General features: G+C 47.9%; 1 protein-coding gene across 9 annotated transcripts in view; it reads right to left on the bottom strand.

The window, feature by feature from the left end:
* IL1R1 (interleukin 1 receptor type 1) overlaps window positions 1–17,919 on the bottom strand; it is a 93,867-nt gene that overhangs the window by 29,166 nt on the left and 46,782 nt on the right. For 5 of the 9 annotated variants that reach the window (XM_013967459.2, XM_013967460.2, XM_005686294.3 and 2 more), the window contains exons 2-4: window positions 9,716–9,868; window positions 5,938–6,037; window positions 1,056–1,122 (exon numbers count right to left, since the gene is read on the bottom strand). In XM_013967459.2, the coding sequence (XP_013822913.2) occupies window positions 1,056–1,116 (61 nt within the window). In that variant the 5' untranslated portion in view covers window positions 1,117–1,122; window positions 5,938–6,037; window positions 9,716–9,868. Of the gene's footprint in view, window positions 1–1,055; window positions 1,123–2,253; window positions 2,336–5,937; window positions 6,038–8,798; window positions 9,011–9,248; window positions 9,443–9,715; window positions 9,869–17,919 lie in introns of those variants that run through there. The other 4 variants (XM_005686295.3, XM_013967458.2, XM_013967461.2 and 1 more) reach the window with 4 other exon arrangements.

Here is a 17,919-nt window from a genome sequence, read left to right as displayed (position 1 = left end):
AGTGGAGGACCTGGGTTCAATCCTTGGTTGGAGAACTAAGTTCCCACAAGCCACAGAGTGCAACAACAACAACAAAAAATTCACCTCTCTAGGTTTAAACTGGAAACCTACGCAGTCTTCCCATTTCAGAGTACAAGCCAAGATCCTTATAAAGGTTGCTAAGTCCTCTACACGATCAACCCTCCCCTCATCTCTATCACTCAAGTCACACCCCTCACCTTTCACTCTGTTCTAGCCACAGCAGATTTTAGTTCCTGGAGCATGCCTGTACTCCTGGCCTCAGCACTTTGGCACAGGCTGCCTAGAATATTTCTCCACCCCCACCGTGGTCTATATAGCTCCCTCCACCCCCTCCTTCAGGGTCAAGTCAAAGGTCAACTTCTTGACGAGATCTTAATGGAACCTTCTGCCCACCCCAATGCCAAAACTTTATACCTTCCTTTTCCTGCTTTTTTCCCCCTCTCTACACTTACCAACATATGACATAATATATATTTAGTTATCTAAGGTATTGTCTCTGTTCATTACTGGAATGTAAACCCCAGGCAGATAGATATTTCTATTTGGATTATTGATGGTTGTAGCCCCAGTAGCAGAGCCCAGCAAATAGTAGGGCTAAATGCATTTGCAGTAAGAGAGGGAGAGGGGAAGAGTGAGGATGAACTAATGGAGACAATAAATTGTCAGCTGTGGGTTCATAAAGACTGCATTTTATACCTCTTCCAAATGAAAGCCAGGAAGCCCCAGAGTATACTCTTTAAGCAGCAACAAAGTGGGGAGAGACGTGGACTAGACGCTGGTGGTATGGATTACAGCTTTTGCTCTGAAATAGCCTCATGACCGTGGCTCCTAACCTCCCTGGGCTTCAGCTTCCCAGTGGACAAATGAGAGAATGAAAAGTAAAGATGTTGAAAGGGCATCCAGCAATACAGTTCTGTGACCTGGAAATCCAAAGACACAGCTAAGAAAAACGATGCTGTTCAGGAAGGTACCACAGGTATTCTACGTAACAGATTTTCTTAGCGGACAGGAACACAAGGAAATGCTTTACTCACCAGCCTCCAGAGAAGGAATCAGTAAAGTGATGAAACAAAGAAGCCTGAGTAATACTTTCATATTCTCCTGGAGAAACAAACAAACAAAAATTTTAAAAGGAACTATTCCCCCCAAATCTCTAAAGCTACATACATTGACTCCCTCCCAGCTTCACCCTCACCCCCAAGTCACACTGATAGGCTAGTCTCCGGACATCGTTTATGCGATCATGCTTTGTGATGCAAAATGGGTAAAAGGAGGATGAAGATTTTTAACAGAACTGGGGACAAGCTCACATAATTTCAGATGAACAAAACTTCCATCATCTGTGCCATCATGCATTTCCATTTAAATTTCCCCCAAATCCAACCTATGCTACACCCCAAGTAGACTACTCACTAGACCATTAAAGCATCTTGCCTCTACTTATATGGATCTGTTCCCCACCTAGAACATAGCCACTGTCAGGACCCATGTGCGATGCCCCAAACTTCCAGATCCTGCTAAAGGTCACACCTTCCCTTTATAATGTATGACACTAAACTCTTTGGATGAAATGGCACAGCTGCATAGAAATGAACCAGAAAGACCGCAAGAAATAACAATAATAGATTACAATTGGGTTGGTTCTTATGATTGGTTGTCTTCCCCTTTTCTGGGGCTTGCTAGAGCTTTCAATTTAAAATTCCTACAAGAAACATGTATTAATCTTACCACAAAAAAATAAAACCTCCACAGCCCCTCTGCACAGTTGAGAAGCCACACCAACAGAGCAGAGGCTACAACAGGCATTGACCAGCCTCTGGGCTATGTATTAAACTGAGGTCCTGTAGCTACAACAGGCATTGACCAGCCACTGGGCTATGTATTAAACTGAGGTCCTGGTGGTGCTTTAGCCACTGAGTCGTGTCCAGCTCTTGCGACCCTGTGGACTGTAGCCCACTAGGCTCCTCTGTCCATGGAATTTCTGGGGCAACGACCCAGGGACAGAACCCAGGTTTCCTGCACTGCAGGCAGATTCTTTACAGAGTGAGCCACCAGGGAAGCCCCTGGTAAGCTGTGATTTTGATTTCATAACATTTTGTCCATATCCATAATCAGGTCAAGCCTTTGACTGATGCCAGAAAGAAAGCATGCCCAGGGTTTTATCCATTAAACATCACTAAAATAATATCAATTGGAATTGAAAAAGTAAAAACAAATGCTCCTTTTGCCTACCTTTCTAAACTACTCAAGCCCACAAGAAATGTTCAGTATGGCCCCTTTTCCTCTTGGAATGTTCCTGTTCAGTACTCCTGAGGCGGCGGCAGGGGGTGGGGGTGGAGTTGCAATTATGTGCACCAAAGTCCAATCTCCTGCTTCCAATGAATTTATGAAAGTAAGAAAAGTGTTAATTCACTCAGTCATATCTGACTGCGACCCCATGGACTGTAGCCCACCAGGCCCCTCTGTCCATGGGATTTCCCAGGCAAGAATCCTGGAGTGGGTTGCCATATCCTTCTCCAGGGGATCTTCCTGACCCAGGGACTGAACCTGGGTCTCCTGCATTGCAGGCAGATTCTTCACCATCTGAGTCACTAGGGAAGCCCCTATTGTACAAATTTATTCAACAACCTATGAATTCCTCATATTCCACAGGCCTCAAACCAAATGTATTCTCCCCACCAGCCTTGCTCCCCACCTCAGTGATAGGGACAACTCTGCCATGTGCGCACATACACACACACTGCGTGCACAAGCACACACACACGTGCGCGCGCACACACACCCCCAATGCGAGATGCTGGCTTAGTGACCCTGGCGCCTGCCACCCCAGAGCTGCTCTCGCCAGCACTAACCAGTCCATCTCCAGGGATTACCAAACTGGTTGAACCAGAGATTACCAAATGATCAGGTCAAAACACCTGCACTGGCTCCCCAGTGCCCCCCAGTCAGTCCGCAGCCCTGAGCACAGTTCCTTGGTGCTGAGGCTCTGACTGCTCCCTTCAGATGCAAGCCTCCGCCTCCCTGTCCCCCTGCCCCTCCACTGTCAGCCTTCACCTTGCCCTGTGCTCCAACCCCAGAGCCCTTGGCTTGACTCTGCCCTTTACCTCCCAAGGTACCTCCCAATCCATCCGGTCTCAGCGAGGGTCACCCTCCTCCCACCACCCCAGGGAGCGCCCAGACACCTGGCTATTCCTTCCTCCTCTGGGCCCCCACAGCAACCAGCATGAATGTAATAACACAAGTCACTGCTGTTACCCCAGGACAGGAAGCCCCACGGGGACAGGAACCACAGCTTCCCTATTACTGCATCCAGCACTGTGCTGAGCTGGGAATTCAGAAGCCCATGGTAAGTGCTCATAGAATGACTGAGAAAATGAACTAAAAAATAGCTGTCCTCTATACCCAACCTTGGGGGCAGTGTCCAGGGCAGACCATATAATCTCATGCTTTGGAAAAAAACCTGTCCCTCTAGTTTTACAGATTAGACTTGCCTGATTTTCTACGTCTCTAGCCGTAAGTTACTTGCAAACACAAAATATTTTAACTAAGACATCACAAACTCAGATTCTAATAACATGAAATCATTAGAATATTAGCTGGAAAATATTCTATTTAAGGGGGAAGGGAGGGTGAGACAAATTAAGAGAATAGGAGGAGCCTGGTAGGCTGCAGTCCATGAGGTCACTAGGAGTCAGACACAACTGAGCGGCTTCACTTTCACTTTTCACTCTCATGCATTGGAGAAGGAATTGGCAGCCCACTCCAGTGTTCTTGTCTGGAGAACCCCAGGGACGGGGGAGCCTGGTGGGCTGCTGTCTCTGAGGTCGCACAGAGTTGGACACGACTGAAGCGACTTAGCAGCAGCAGCAGGAAAACATACATATTACTGTATGTAAAACAGATAGCTAGTGGGAATTTGGTGTATGACACAGGAAACTCAAACTGGGGCTCTGTGACAACCTAGAGGGTTGGGATGGGGTGAGAGGTGGGAAGGAGGTTCCATAGGGAGGGGACATATGTGCGCTTATGACTGATTCATGTTGATGTGTGGCAGAAACCAACACAACATTAAAAAGCAATTATCCTCCAATTAAAAATGAATTTTAAAAAGTGGTATTAAAATGTATAAAAATGTTACAATGTGCTTTTAAAATACAGGCACACCTTATTTTATTGCACTTTGCTTTACTGCACTTCACAGATGCTGTGTTTTGTTCTTAAACAAATTCAAGGTTTGTGGCAACCCCTCGTTGACCCCATCTATTGGAAAAGTGACCCCACTTTGCCAACACCATCTGCTCCTTTCACGTCTGTGTCACACTTTGGTAATTCTCACAGCATTTCAAACCTTTCCATTTCTATTACGTTTATGTTCATCAGTGATCTCTGATGTTACTACTGTGATTTGTTTTGGGCTTATCACGAACCACGTCCATAAAAGACAGCAAACTTAATTGACAGATATTCTGTATGTTCTGATGTCCCCATCAACTGGCGGTCCCTCAGTGCTCTCCTTGGGCCTCCCTGTTCCCTGAGACACAACACTATTGAAATTAGGCCAACTAAGGTCCGTCTAGTCAAGGTTATGGTTTTTCCAGTGGTCATGTATGGATGTGAGAGTTGGACTGTGAAGAAGGCTGAGCGCCGAAGAAATGATGCTTTTGAACTGTGGTGTTGGAGAAGACTCTTGAGAGTCCCTTGGACTGCAAGGAGATCCAACCAGTCCATTCTGAAGCAGATCAGCCCTGGGACTTCTTTGGAGGGAATGATGCTGAAGCTGAAACTCCAGTACTTTGGACACCTCATGCGAAGAGTTGACTCATTGGAAAAGACTCTGATGCTGGGAGGGATTGGGGGCAGGAGGAGAAGGGGACAACAGAGGATGAGATGGCTGGATGGCATCACGGACTCGACGGATGTGAGTCTGAGTGAACTCTGGGAGTTGGTGATGGACAGGGAGGCCTGGCGTGCTGCGATTCATGGGGTGGCAAAGAGTCAGACACGACTGGGCGACTGAACTGAACTGAATAACCCTACAGTGGCCTCTAAGTGTTCCAGTGAGAGGAAGTGGCAAACTTCACTGTTGTCTTATTTTAAAAAATTGCCATGGCCATCCCAATCTTTGGCAACCACTCCTGTGATCAGTCAGCAGCCATCAATATTGAGAGCAGATCAGACCCTCCACCAGCAAAAAGGCTGTAACTCACTGAAGCCATCATAAGTTACACCATCAAGTGATGATGTAACTCATCATCACTCAGATGATGGTCAGCACTTTTTTAGCAATAAAGTATTTTTTAGTTAAGGTACATACATTGCTTTTTTATTACTCATTTAATAGACTGCACTATGTGTAAACTTTTATATGTGCTGTGAAACAAAAAAATGTGTGACTTGCTTTATTGTGGTGATCTAGAGCCCAACTGCAGTATCTCTGAGGTGTGCCTGCAAACGCAGGGAATAAAAGACGTTTTAAGCATGAGAGACCAGCCTTGTCTCCGGTGGCGCAGTGGTGAAGGATCGGCCTGCCAGTGCAGGATCTGGGTTTAATCCCTGGGTTGGGAAGATCCCTTGGTGTAAGAAACGGCAACCCACTCCAGTATTCTTGCCTGGAAAATCCCATGGACAGAGGAGCCTGGCGGGCTACAGTGCTCGGGGTCGCTAAGAGTCAGACACGACCGAGTGAGTGAACACACACGTATACGGACGCACGCCTGAGAAACACCTCCGTTGCCATTCTCCTCCGCTGACCCTCAGCGTGAGGAAAGTGCTTTCTATACCTGGTTCAAGCCTTGAAACCTACCTCAGAGCTGTAAGGCCACAGTCCTTAAATATCCTGTAATCCTGACATTTTATTCACATAAATTAGCCTTCTCCCAAAATAATCGAGACAAACAATATATTCATCATATTCACCTTTAAATGGGACTCAGATTATCAAATGAGATAGGAGGCTTTGACGTCCTGCCGTCTGGCTTATTAACTCTGTCACCCCGAGGAAGCGTGTTTTAAATCTCTACAACACAGAGGAAGAAAATGAAGGGTTAATGCATTTCCCAGTTACCTGTCCCAGGTCAACCCATAACCCACATTTGCTTATTAAAAATGAGATAAAGACATCACAGAATCAACTGAATTCTGCCAGCTGTTAGTTACACGCTCTGGCTTGCTCGATGAGTAGGCAGAGAAGACAAGGAGGGTGCCAAGCTGAATTCTCAGTGGGTGTGCCTGAAGATTTATCTCCAAATTAATTGTGGGCAAGCAACGCTTAATAACGACAAGTCCAAGACCAGTGTGATCTTGGACATAACTCCTCCTCATGCAGTTTCCTCATCTATACAGGCGATGATGACTTCAGAGCCCTTTGTATCCTACTGAATATATAAAACACTTGCCAGGTGGCTCAGAGGAAAGGAATCTGCCTGCCAGTTCAGGAGACGCAAGAGACATGGGTTCTATCCCTGGGTCAGGAAGATCCCTGGAGAAGGGAATGGCAACTCATTCCTGTATTCTTGCCTGGGAAATTCCATAGACAGAGGAACCTGGAGGGCATAGACAGTCCCTGGGATGGCAGAAGAGTCAGACAGACAAGACTTAGCAGCTGAGAATGCACATATGCAGATCCATAAAACACAGGAGACCAGCCCCAGGGGTCCAGGTTTTATTTCACCTGTCCTGGAACTTTTCTGGGAAAAAGGAGGAGGTGGGAGATGCCCCCTTCCCCTCCACAAGGGACTTTCTATCCCCTGATGAATCCCTGTCATCCCCAGGACCCTAGGACCAGGGGATCAGCTCCAAACCATGGGATGGGGGTTAAGAGTCACACAACCCAGGGAACAAGGACAGTGGAGAAGAAGCAGGTAAAGATCCACCACCCAAGGCCACACTAAACATGCTCCCAACCGAAATTAACAAAAGCCCCCTTATGCCCCAAAGTGACACAAAACTTCCAAGAGCAAAGCCAAACCAGACTAGCTTTCACCCTGAGAGTCCTTGAAAGGTTGGCCAGGTCAGAAAATCCGTCAGCAACATCCATGTTCTGTTGTATGCCAGGCAAAATGGGAGTTCCAGAGACAAAGATGATTTTAAAAATTCAAAATAGAGGCTTCCCTGGTTTTCCAGTGGTGAAGACTGCGCTTCCAACATAAGGAGCACAGTTTCGATCCCTGGTCGGGGAACCAAGGACCCCACATGCCACTCAGTGTGGCCACAAATAAATGAAATATAATTTAAAAATTCAAAATAAATCAAGTGAAATATAAAATGAGAACCTGCTCTTCAAGACGCTCACAATTTAGGCATCAGCCATATGTGCAGGAAGATCCCCTGGAGGAGGAAATGGCAGCCCACTCCAGTATTCTTGCCTGGAGAACCCCATGGACAGAGGAGCCTGGAACGCTACAGTCCATGGGGTCGCACAGAGTCAGACATTACTGAGTGACTAACACTTTCACTTCACTTTCACATGTGATCACAAGATGCATCCCACATACCCACACTGGATAGAAGCTCAGCCTCTGTGTCTCAGTTCCCCCTTTGGATAAAATTGGAACCATGATAACAGTATTTGTCCTTAAAGGACTGTTGTGGGGATTAAATGAGCTACCACATGTGAAGGGCTTAGAATACTCTTGCAAATGGTCACCCTGAGATAACTGTTATCAGTCATCTCATATTCTGATGACAGATATAAGTTCTGGTAAAATTATTTTGAGGTATCCATTCATTTCTTTATTCATTCCCTGCTGAATCAATGACTGTATATTGAAGACCTACCACATGCCTTGGAAGGAAAGCTATGACCAATCTAGACAGCATATTAAAAAGCAGAGACATCACTTTGCCGACAAATGTTTGTATAGTCAAAGCTATGATTTTTCCAGTAGTCATGTACGAATGTGAGAGTTGGACCATAAAGAAGGCTGAGCACCAAAGAATTGATACTTTTGAACTGTGGTGCTAGAAAAGACTCTTGAGAGTTCCTTGGACAGCAAGGGGATCAAACTAATCAATCATGAAGGAAATCAACCCCGAATATTCATTGGAAGGAGAGTTGGACTATAAAGAAAGCTGAGTGCCAAAGAATTGATACTTTTGAACTGTGGTGTTGGAGAAGACTCTTGAGAGTCCCTTGGACTGCAAGGAGATCCAACCAGTCCATCCTAAAGGAGATCAGTCCTGGGTGTTCATTGGTAGGACTGATTTCGAAGCTGAAACCTCAATACTTTGGCCACCTGATGTGAAGAGCTGACTCATTTGAAAAGACCCTGATGCTGGGAAAGATTGAGGTCAGGAGGAGAAGGGGACAACAGAGGATGAGATGGTGGGATGGCATCACCGACTCAATGGACATGGGTTTGGGTGGACTCCGGGAGTTGGTGATAAACAGGGAGGCCTGGTATGCTGTGGTTCATGGGGTTGCAAAGAGTTGAACACGACTGAGTGACTGAACTGAACTGATGCTGAAGCTGAAGCTCCAACACTTTGGCCACCTGATATGAAGAGCCGACTCATTAGAAAAGATCCTGAAGCTGGGAAAGACTGAGGGCAGGAGGAAAAGGGGACAGCAGAAGATGAGATGGTTAGATAGCATCACTGACTCAATGGACATGAGTTTGAGCAAACTCCAGAGGACAGTGGAGGACAGGGGAGCCTGGCATGCTGCAGTTCATCAGGTCACAAAAAGTCAGACACAATCGAACAACTGCATACCTATGTCTACACTTGGTCCTGAGAACAAGACTAGAAATACTGACCCAGGGGCTCAAGGAGCTCACCAGCCAGCAGGGAGAGTGGGCATGTCCACAGAGTCACACCATGATGTGGACAGCTGCCCAGGGCGTGAGGTGAGCCTCATGGGGGGAGAGCACAGGGGAGATTCATCACATTCCTGTCCATAAGTCAGAGTTGAGGTGCAAAGCGGCAAAGCTTAGAGAGGCGGAAAGTGCCCAGAACATGCAGATCCTTGCTGAGGACTGGGGACTGGAATCTGTAGGTGGCAAAACAACCAGTGAAAGGTTTTAAGCCACAGAGTAGTGTATGATCAGATTTTCTTTTTTTTTAATGGAAATTTTGGCACCCACGTGGAATATAAACGGGAAGTGAGTGAGGAGGCAGGGAGAGCAGGCAGCCAAGGAGGGGCCATCCAGGTTGAGTAGCGATGCAGGCATGAGCAGCCAGCAGAGACAGACGGACAACGGCAGGCATGTCTGATGTGTGAGACTCACTTGGAGGCGAGCCAGAGAAGCAGTGACTGAGTGGGTCTGGGACCCACCGGCCCTGAGTCACGCATGTGGTGCCAGCAAGGGGCAGGGCAGGGTGAGGAGGGTGGGGTCCAGTACCCACAGAGCCGAGGAGATGCCCACGGGGGTGTCACTCACTGCACCACCAGCCTGGGTCTCCTGGAACCACATGACAGATCCTGCGACCAGGAGAGTAGGTGAAAGTTAAGTGAAATCCACAAGGGAGCGGGCCGACCTGGAGCTGAGACAGCTCAGGCCTGCACTGTTAACAGCATCAAAAGATCACAGCTGGGGCTAAAGCAGGGTGACCCTGGGAAAGTGGGTGGACAGTGATTCTTCCTAGGGTCACAGACCCCTTCAGAAGTCAGATAAAACCGTGGAGCTGTCCCAAAGGAAAACACACCGACAAAAACACAATATTTTATATACAGTGGGAGATAGTCCAGAACTACCTTAAACACTGTAGGAGGCTTCCCACTGTTGATGAGAGAAAGCAGGTGAAGCCCTGGGGTGAACCAGCCTGGTCACTGTGGAGAAGGTCTTTTCCTGTAGGAGGCGGGAACACTTCTTAGGAGGGAGTCGACATCTTCAGTGGCCGCAGCTGCCTGGGGAAGGAAGAGCACACACATGAGCGTGAACTGGAATGGAGACGGGTAAGTCATCCATCACTGCACAGGTCTCAAGGCATCCGAAATAACAAAACAAGCTTGCAAAGATGAGTCACACATTTAAAGAGTACGTCCTTTGAGAAAACAGATCCAGGAAATCAGGTCGGGGTGAGGAGTACAGAGGTTGACAACCTCTGTTTTGTTTGTTTTAACTAAACACACACACCTGGCACTTCGCTGTACACCATGGTGTAGGAATGAGTTAAACCACCTCAAGGAGCCCACACCTTAAGGCACATCGAGAATAATGCTCCGAAAAACTCTCCAGGTACCAGGAGAAACTTCCAGGCCCTGTTTAAAAATAGGCTTCCTCTACGAATCATCACTCTTCCTTTCCACTCTTCTTTAACACCTGCATTCCAAATTACATCATTTGCTGCTGAGGTTGTGTTGTTCAGTTGCTCAGTCATGTCCAACTCTTTTGGACCCCATGGTCTGCAGCGTCCCAGGTTCTTTTGTCCACTGAGTCAGTGATGCTGTCTAACCATCTCATCCTCTGTTGCCCCCTTCTCCTCCTGCCCTCAGTCTTTCCCAGTGAATTGGCTCTTTGCATCAGGTCGTCAGAGTATGGGAACTTCAGCTTCAGCGTCATCCGTCCTTCCAGTGAACATTCAGGGCTGATTTCCTTTAAGGCTGACTAGTTTGGTCCCCTTACAGTCCAGGGGACTCTGTGTCTGGGTGGCCCTGCACTGCATGGTTTACAGTGTCATTGAGTTATGTAAGCCCCTTGGCCGCAACAAGGCTGTGATCCATGAAGGGGTACATGATTTGAGAAAACTTCAGAAAGCGGAGATGGGGTTGCCCTTCTGAAATGTCCTGCAGCCAGTTCATCATCCACTCCCGGGGCTGCGGTTTACTTTTAGTATTCTGGAGTCTGATATTTTATCTTTTCTCAGGTCTGTATCATTTCCTTGGGCCTCTGAGAAGCTGGGAGAGCCTCAGCATAAGGGCTTTCCATGCCCAGTGGGTAAAACAGCCCAAGTCAATGCCAAACCTTCTGCATGGACCCAATGTGCTCAACGCCACCCGTGTTGTTCCCTTTGGATTTACTGTGAGAAAGCACAGGGCATCGCATCGGGGTGTCAGAGCTCGTCACCGTGAAGCATAAGACACCAGATCAAAGACATGCCTCCAGGATCTGCCCACCCCCAAGCCCCTCCCACTGAGGGGCTCAGAATGACCACAGCTGATGGGAGCCCGCTGGATCATCAAAAAAGCAAGAGAGTTCCAGAAAAGCATCCACTTCTGCCTTATTGACTATGCCAAAGCCTTTGACTGTGTGGATCACAATAAACTGTGGAAAATCCTGAAAGAGATGGGAATACCAGACCACCTGACCTGCCTCTTGAGAAATCTGTATGCAGGTAAGGAAGCAACAGTTAAAACTGGGCATGGAACACAGACTGGTTCCAAATAGGAAAAGGAGTCCAGCAAGGCTGTATATTGTCACCCTGCTTATTGAACTTCTATGCAGAGTACATCATGAGAAATGCTGGGCTGGAAGAAGCACAAGCTGGAATCAAGATTGCCAGGAGAAATATCAATCACCTCAGATATGCAGATGACACCACCCTTATGGCAGAAAGTGAAGAGGAACTAAAGATCTTCTTGATGAAAGTGAAAGAGGAGAGTGAAAAAGTTGGCTTAAAGCTCAACATTCAGAAAACGAATATCATGGCATCTGGTCCCATTACTTCATGGGAAATAGATGGGGAAACAGTGGAAACAGCGTCAGACTTTATTTTTTTGGGCTCTAAAATCACTGCAGATGGTGATTGCAGCCATGAAATTAAAAGACACTTACTCCTTGGAAGAAAACCAACCTAGATAGTATATTCAAAAGCAGAGATATTATTTGGCCAACAAAGGTCTGTCTAGTCAAGGCTATGGTTTTTCCAGTGGTCATGTTTGGATGTGAGAGTTGGACTGTGAAGAAAGCTGAGCAACGAAGAATTGATGCGTTTGAACTGTGGTGTTGGAGAAGACTCTTGAGAGTCCCTTGGACTGCAAGGAGATCCAACCAGTCCATTCTGAAGGAGATCAACCCTGGGATTTCTTTGGAGGGAATGATGCTAAAGCTGAAACTCCAGTACTTTGGACACCTCATGCAAAGAGTTGACTCATTGGAGAAGACTCTGATGCTGGGAGGGATTGGGGGCAGGAGGAGAAGGGGACGACAGAGGATGAGATGGCTGGATGGCATCACTGACTCGATGGATGTGAGTCTGAGTGAACTCTGGGAGTTGGTGATGGATAGGGAAGCCTGGCGTGCTGCGATTCATGGGGTCGCAAAGAGTCGGACACGTCTGAGCGACTGAACTGAACTGAACTGATCGGAGCCCTGTGGACGATCTAAGGGAGAAATTAACAGAGTGGGGAAGGGGGCGGATGGATGAGCAGAACAGATTTATTTGGGAACCCAGAAAATCTTCTGCAGAGAGGTGGACACCACACCCTCCTAACCACTTCATTTTTCCTCTTCCTCTTTGCCCCAGAAACTTCTTAAAAGGATTTTCATATCCACTCTGAATGGCCTGCCCTCTGCTCCCCAGTTTCACAGACCTTGTGAAATGTGTCACCCAGGCCACCACAGGCTCTTAGTCACTCCACGTGAAGGGACCCCCGCCTCCAAGTCCCCATCTTACTGGACGGCTCTACAGCACACGGCCCCCACCCACCCCTGCTCGGGGCCAGCTCCCTGGAATGAGGGCCCAGCCCTCCTCCTCCGTCAGCTCCGGGCTGTCTCCGCTCCTGGCTCATCTGTAAGCCCTGTGTCCTTCTGCCTCCATGCTACCTCTACAGTGCTTCCCACGACTGTCGTTCAATCCGATCCTTCCTAGTCGGCCAGCTTCTCCTGTGACTTCTGATCAGCTCTGAGTGGATTCTGTGATCCACAGCCTCTCCCACGGGCTCCTGCACAGCCCCTTCCTCCACAGTTAGCAGTGCCAAGTTACACAGGCTCTCCTTGACACCCTGCTCTGGGTGCCTCAGGGATGCAGAGCTCTGGCCACACTGGCCGGCTGCCCCAGTCACTGGAACTCCCTGCCCGGCCAAGGAAGAAGGGTGCAGGGCAGACCCACCGAGTCGCCTGCACTCCTCGGAGGAGGACCCATCCTTACACATCCTGCATGTGCCAAGAGTTCAGTAACACTTGTAGATGTCAGGGTGGAAGGAAGGAGAGAGAGAAGAAGGCAGGAAGAAGGAACCCACCCACTGTCTTTGCACTAGACCAAAAAGGGACCAACACCCACCTGGAATGATGCAGAAGAAGCATGCGCTGCCGGTGAGTCAGAGAACAGACAGAGGGGAGCCATCCCTGGGGGCTGGAGACAGCTGAGACTTGCCCGGGAGAAGGTGGACCAGTGCTTAAGGCGTGGGACAAAGGCTCCCAGCTGGAGGGGGCAGGAGGCTCGAGGGACTGGGGAGGAGGAGCTGGACTGGAGCATTGCAATGCCACAGGGAATTCTGGGTCAGCATCGCCCCCCTTATCCAGAGGAAACTCAGCAAAGATGTCAAAAACGGTGTTTTGAAATCGATTTGTAATAAAATTCAATATATCCTTTTATTTGTTATTTGTTGCTTTTTCCTTGCTGCTTTTAATATATTGACACATATATGTGGAACCTGGAAAAATGATACAGATGAACTTATTTGCAAACCAGAAATACAGAGGCAGACATAGAGAGCAAATGCATGGATACCAAGGGAAGAAATGGGGTGGGAAGAATTGGGAGACTGGGATTGACATGCACACACTATCGATGCTGTGTATAAAATAGATGACTAATGAGGACCTGCCAGAGTACAAGGAACTCAATTCTCTGTGGTGACCTGAATGCGAAGGAAATCCAAAAGAGACTCCGTATAGCTGACTCACTGTGCTGTACAGCAGAAACTCACAACATTGTAAAGCAACAAAACACCGATAAAGAAAAATAAATGAACATTATCCTTTTAGAAAATATCTACAGTCACCGATTTACTCCACCACGTTATTTCTCAGGTGAATTTTCCACATAAAATGAGATGATTAACTCCCCCAGTAAATGAACAAGCGCCCCCCTGCCCCCTGCCTTTATTATGTATGAAATTTCCCAGACTTGCTGACATCGTCTCCGTAGCCGCTTCCAGCTGATGTGCAGAGGCGCAGCAGTGCATTGAGGTACCCAGGGTACTGTCTGACCCAGGGCACTGTCTGACCCGGGCAGTCACGGAGGGGTGGGGTGACCGGAAGCCTCGGCCAGTCACCCCACCTCCACCGGTCTGGTCTGCTGACTAGGTGCACCAGGAGTGAAAACAGGGCATAGCTTTCTATGACGCCCCCTGAAACAGCGAGCCATCATGAACTCCCCAAGCAGAGCTGCCATTGCTTCTTGGGGATAACGTCTGGAAACCAGCACATCACAGCATAACTAGGTGGTCCACGGAACATACATACACAGCTGCAGGTTTATAAAAGACAAGGTGAAAATGAAAATCTGAGGCATAAAGCAATTCCCTGCTAGATCCAGAAAGACAAACTTCAAGGTGAGCTAAGTTAAGAACAGAGACTAAGTATCAGAATTTACAGTGAACATCCTGGCCCCACGGAAAGCCCTGCTTCTGGGGATGACGGACTTCATCCACGGCGCCTTCCTGTCACTGTAAGAAATTGCACATCCAGTGCAGACAAAGGAAAAGAGACATGCTGTCATAAGACCCGAAGGTTTCCTCAAGGCCCAGGGTCCCAGCGCAGGGGGAGGGGACAGTTGCTCCCACCTTGTGGCCATAAAGAATCTATTACTATTAAGGCCTTCTTATTCTTGAGGCATTCCCTTCTTGTTTCTGAGGAATTCCGCCTCATTGGGAATCTTGTCTTCCAGGAGAGAAGCCAGGCATGCAGGGGCTGAGGTGGCATACCGCAGACACACACACGGCAGACACACACACGGCAGACACACACACGGCAGACACACAGAAGATGCAGGGAGACACACGTGTGTCTGGCCTGCACTGTCCACACAGGGCCTACAGGGGGCATTGCTACGTGGGGTTCAGGGGGTTTCTATCCACAGTAAGCTCCAAGCCCGACTCCCTGGCCTGCCCCCAGCTCCATCCCATACTGTGGGGACCCTTAGCGTGCCCGCAGGCAGACATCCCCGCCCTCCCCTCTCCCACCCTGCATGCATACAGCCCTGGCCCCTCTGCAGACCAGGGAGGCCCTCAGGCAGTGGAGTCCACAGAGGACTATCAGGAAAGAGGCCTGCGTCCACCCTGGAATCCGAGGGCAGGCTATCTGGGCAGGGAATTCCAGGGGTCCTGGGTTCTGGACCATCCTCTAAGCTCTAAGACTCCTGGCCATGCAGAGGCCTGTAGCCAGCTGATAAGCGGGCAGAAGCCCCCAAAGTATGCAGTCTGGGGTACTACCCTGGTGGTCCAGTGGTTAAGGGGCTTCCCAAGTGGCTCAGCGGCAAAGAATATGCCAGCTAATGCAGAAGATGCTGGAGACACAGGCTTAATCCCTAGATGGGAAGATCTCCTGGAGAAGGAAGTGGCAACCCACTCCAGTATACTTGCCTGGAGAATCCCGTGGACAGAGTGGCCTGGTGGGCTACAGTCCTTGGAATCACAAAGAGTCAGACATGCCCAAGCACACACACCACACCAATGGTTACGACTCTGTGTGTTGGGTGGGGGGGGTGGGGGGGGGCACAGGTTCAATTCCTGGTCGGGGAAACTAAGATCCCACACGCCACACAACCAAAACCAAAACCAAACAAACAAAAAATATTAGGGCCTGGGTGGGATCTATCCTATCCGAGTTTAAGGGAAGTTTCTGCACAAACCCAAGGAGGTATACTATAGCCCTAAGGAGCCCTTCCCTCTTCCAGGGACCTGAAGTAGCAGAGCCCCGCCTCTCAATACAGAAGGGAAGGGAAGTGAAAGTCACTCAGTCGTGTCCGACTCTTTGTGACCGCATGGACTATTGAGTCCATGACATTCCCCAGGCCAGAATACTGGAGTGGGTTGTCATTGCTTTCTCTAGGGGATCTTCTCAACCTAGGGATCGAACCCAGATCTTCCACATTGCAGATGGATTCTTTACCAGCTGAGCCATAAGAAGGAAATCCTAATGGTACTTTCCATGTTTCCACTTCATGCCAACTCACTCTCCACAATGAGCGTCTCCCTGTAAACTCTGTGTCTCCCTGTACAGACACAGACGGAATCATTTAATATGACTTCTCATCCCAAACATTAACAGACACAGCCTACATGTATGCCTGACATAATGGAGAAATATTCAGAGAATGACGCTCTAATTCACCTATAACAAAAAGAGACGGTGTATGAGACCCCAGGGAAAGCAAAGACGGTAAAGCAGATTCTTCAGCTTATGAAATGTCACCACCCACATGCTCTATGGAAAACTAGTAGAAACATGCATGGGAAATGGATCATGGTATTAAAATGAAGCCCATGACGAGGACCTTCACCTCTGACAAGCATTCAGCCAGCTGCTAAACAGTCAGTATTAAAACTAAACATGTCAGTTTTAAAGACAAGGCAGCAAAAGAACTTATAAAGCCAGAGAACTACATGATGGTGGAAAATACTTCAGAATTCTGTGTTTACACCAGTCTTCGTTTCTTAAAAGCAAAGTCCCAGAGACAGGCTGCCAATGGCCAGGGAGCTCAGTGTCTATCTTCCTGCAGCAATGATTCTCCATGAGGATTTTCTGGGGGGAGTTTTTATATTAATATACAATGAATTACATTTATTATTTTATATTAATACAAAATGTTATGTTATATTTATATAATATATACATTAACATGAAATTTTATGTTAATATAAAATAATAAATTACATGTAATTTAAATATATATTTAAATATACTATAAACATATTAATATGTATCAATAACTTATATTAACATAAACATTTATATTAATATAAAATTAATTACAAACTATTTTATATTAGTAATTTTTATACTAGAGGATACAGGACTATGTCATGAAGCAGAAAGAAAAGTCTCCAAGAGATAAAACACGAGACAAAAAACCGTCCCTTAAGGTGACATCGTGGCATGCTCAGCCTAGCATCCACTCTGATTTTCCAAGAGGAACATCTTGGAGGTAAAATCTGAGAGGCACTGTCCTGGGTAAGCACCACAGTTCCCTCTCCTCAGCCCCCCTGACACACCCACAAGGCTGGACACTAACTCCAAGGACGGAGAGGACCCCAGACGGGCTCTGCACCAGGAAGGAGAGTGTGGACGTGTCCGCCCGGGGTCCCCACAGCGTGCTCCCGAGTGACGTGCCTGACCCCGTTCTGCAGAGATAAACGACATGTCCTAAACCTCGACCACACGACCGGCATGGCTGTCACCGATCCTCCCCCGAGAAAGAGCCTTCCACGACTCTGACCAAACGGAAGCATCCCACCAGAGGCGGCGGGAATATACATCCTCCCCCAAAACCCCAAAGTCCAAAAACCTCTGAGATATTGGCAATCTTCCTATCCGCAGGCAGATCCAAAAGTGTAGCTCACAGAACTCACTTAGTTTCCCAAACAAATGGGGAAAGGAAAGTTTTTGGGTTTTATCATAAGGATATCGCAAACAGGACATGAAGGTAAAGTAAAAATAGCCACAGAGGTTTCCAGTGCTGCTAGGAATCCTAAGCTATTCAGCTCTTACACAGCACCATATTGGTGGTGTCACATGGGTTTCCAGGGAAGAGGTGAAAATGAGGCACGGAGGGAAGTGATTACTGTCACAAGCGGGCTACAGACAGGAACACCCTTGACCGCCAGGCTGGAGTTTGGCAAACTCTGCCTTCCTTGGGCTCCTGGACGAGAGAAACCAGACTGAGTGATGGAAGTGACCCCGGTCTCCATCCCTTTTTAATCTATTGACCCAGGACTTCTGCAGAAACTAATGCCTGTGGCCTGCAGATCGTTATGTAAGTGGATATTGAAAGGTCTCCAGTCAATAACATCTG

The sequence above is a fragment of the Capra hircus genome, chromosome 11 (assembly GCF_001704415.2).
Source record: "Capra hircus breed San Clemente chromosome 11, ASM170441v1, whole genome shotgun sequence".
Lineage (NCBI taxonomy): Eukaryota > Metazoa > Chordata > Mammalia > Artiodactyla > Bovidae > Capra > Capra hircus.
The sequence above is the reverse complement of the archived record's forward strand: the minus strand, read 5'-3'. Positions and strand labels throughout refer to the sequence as shown.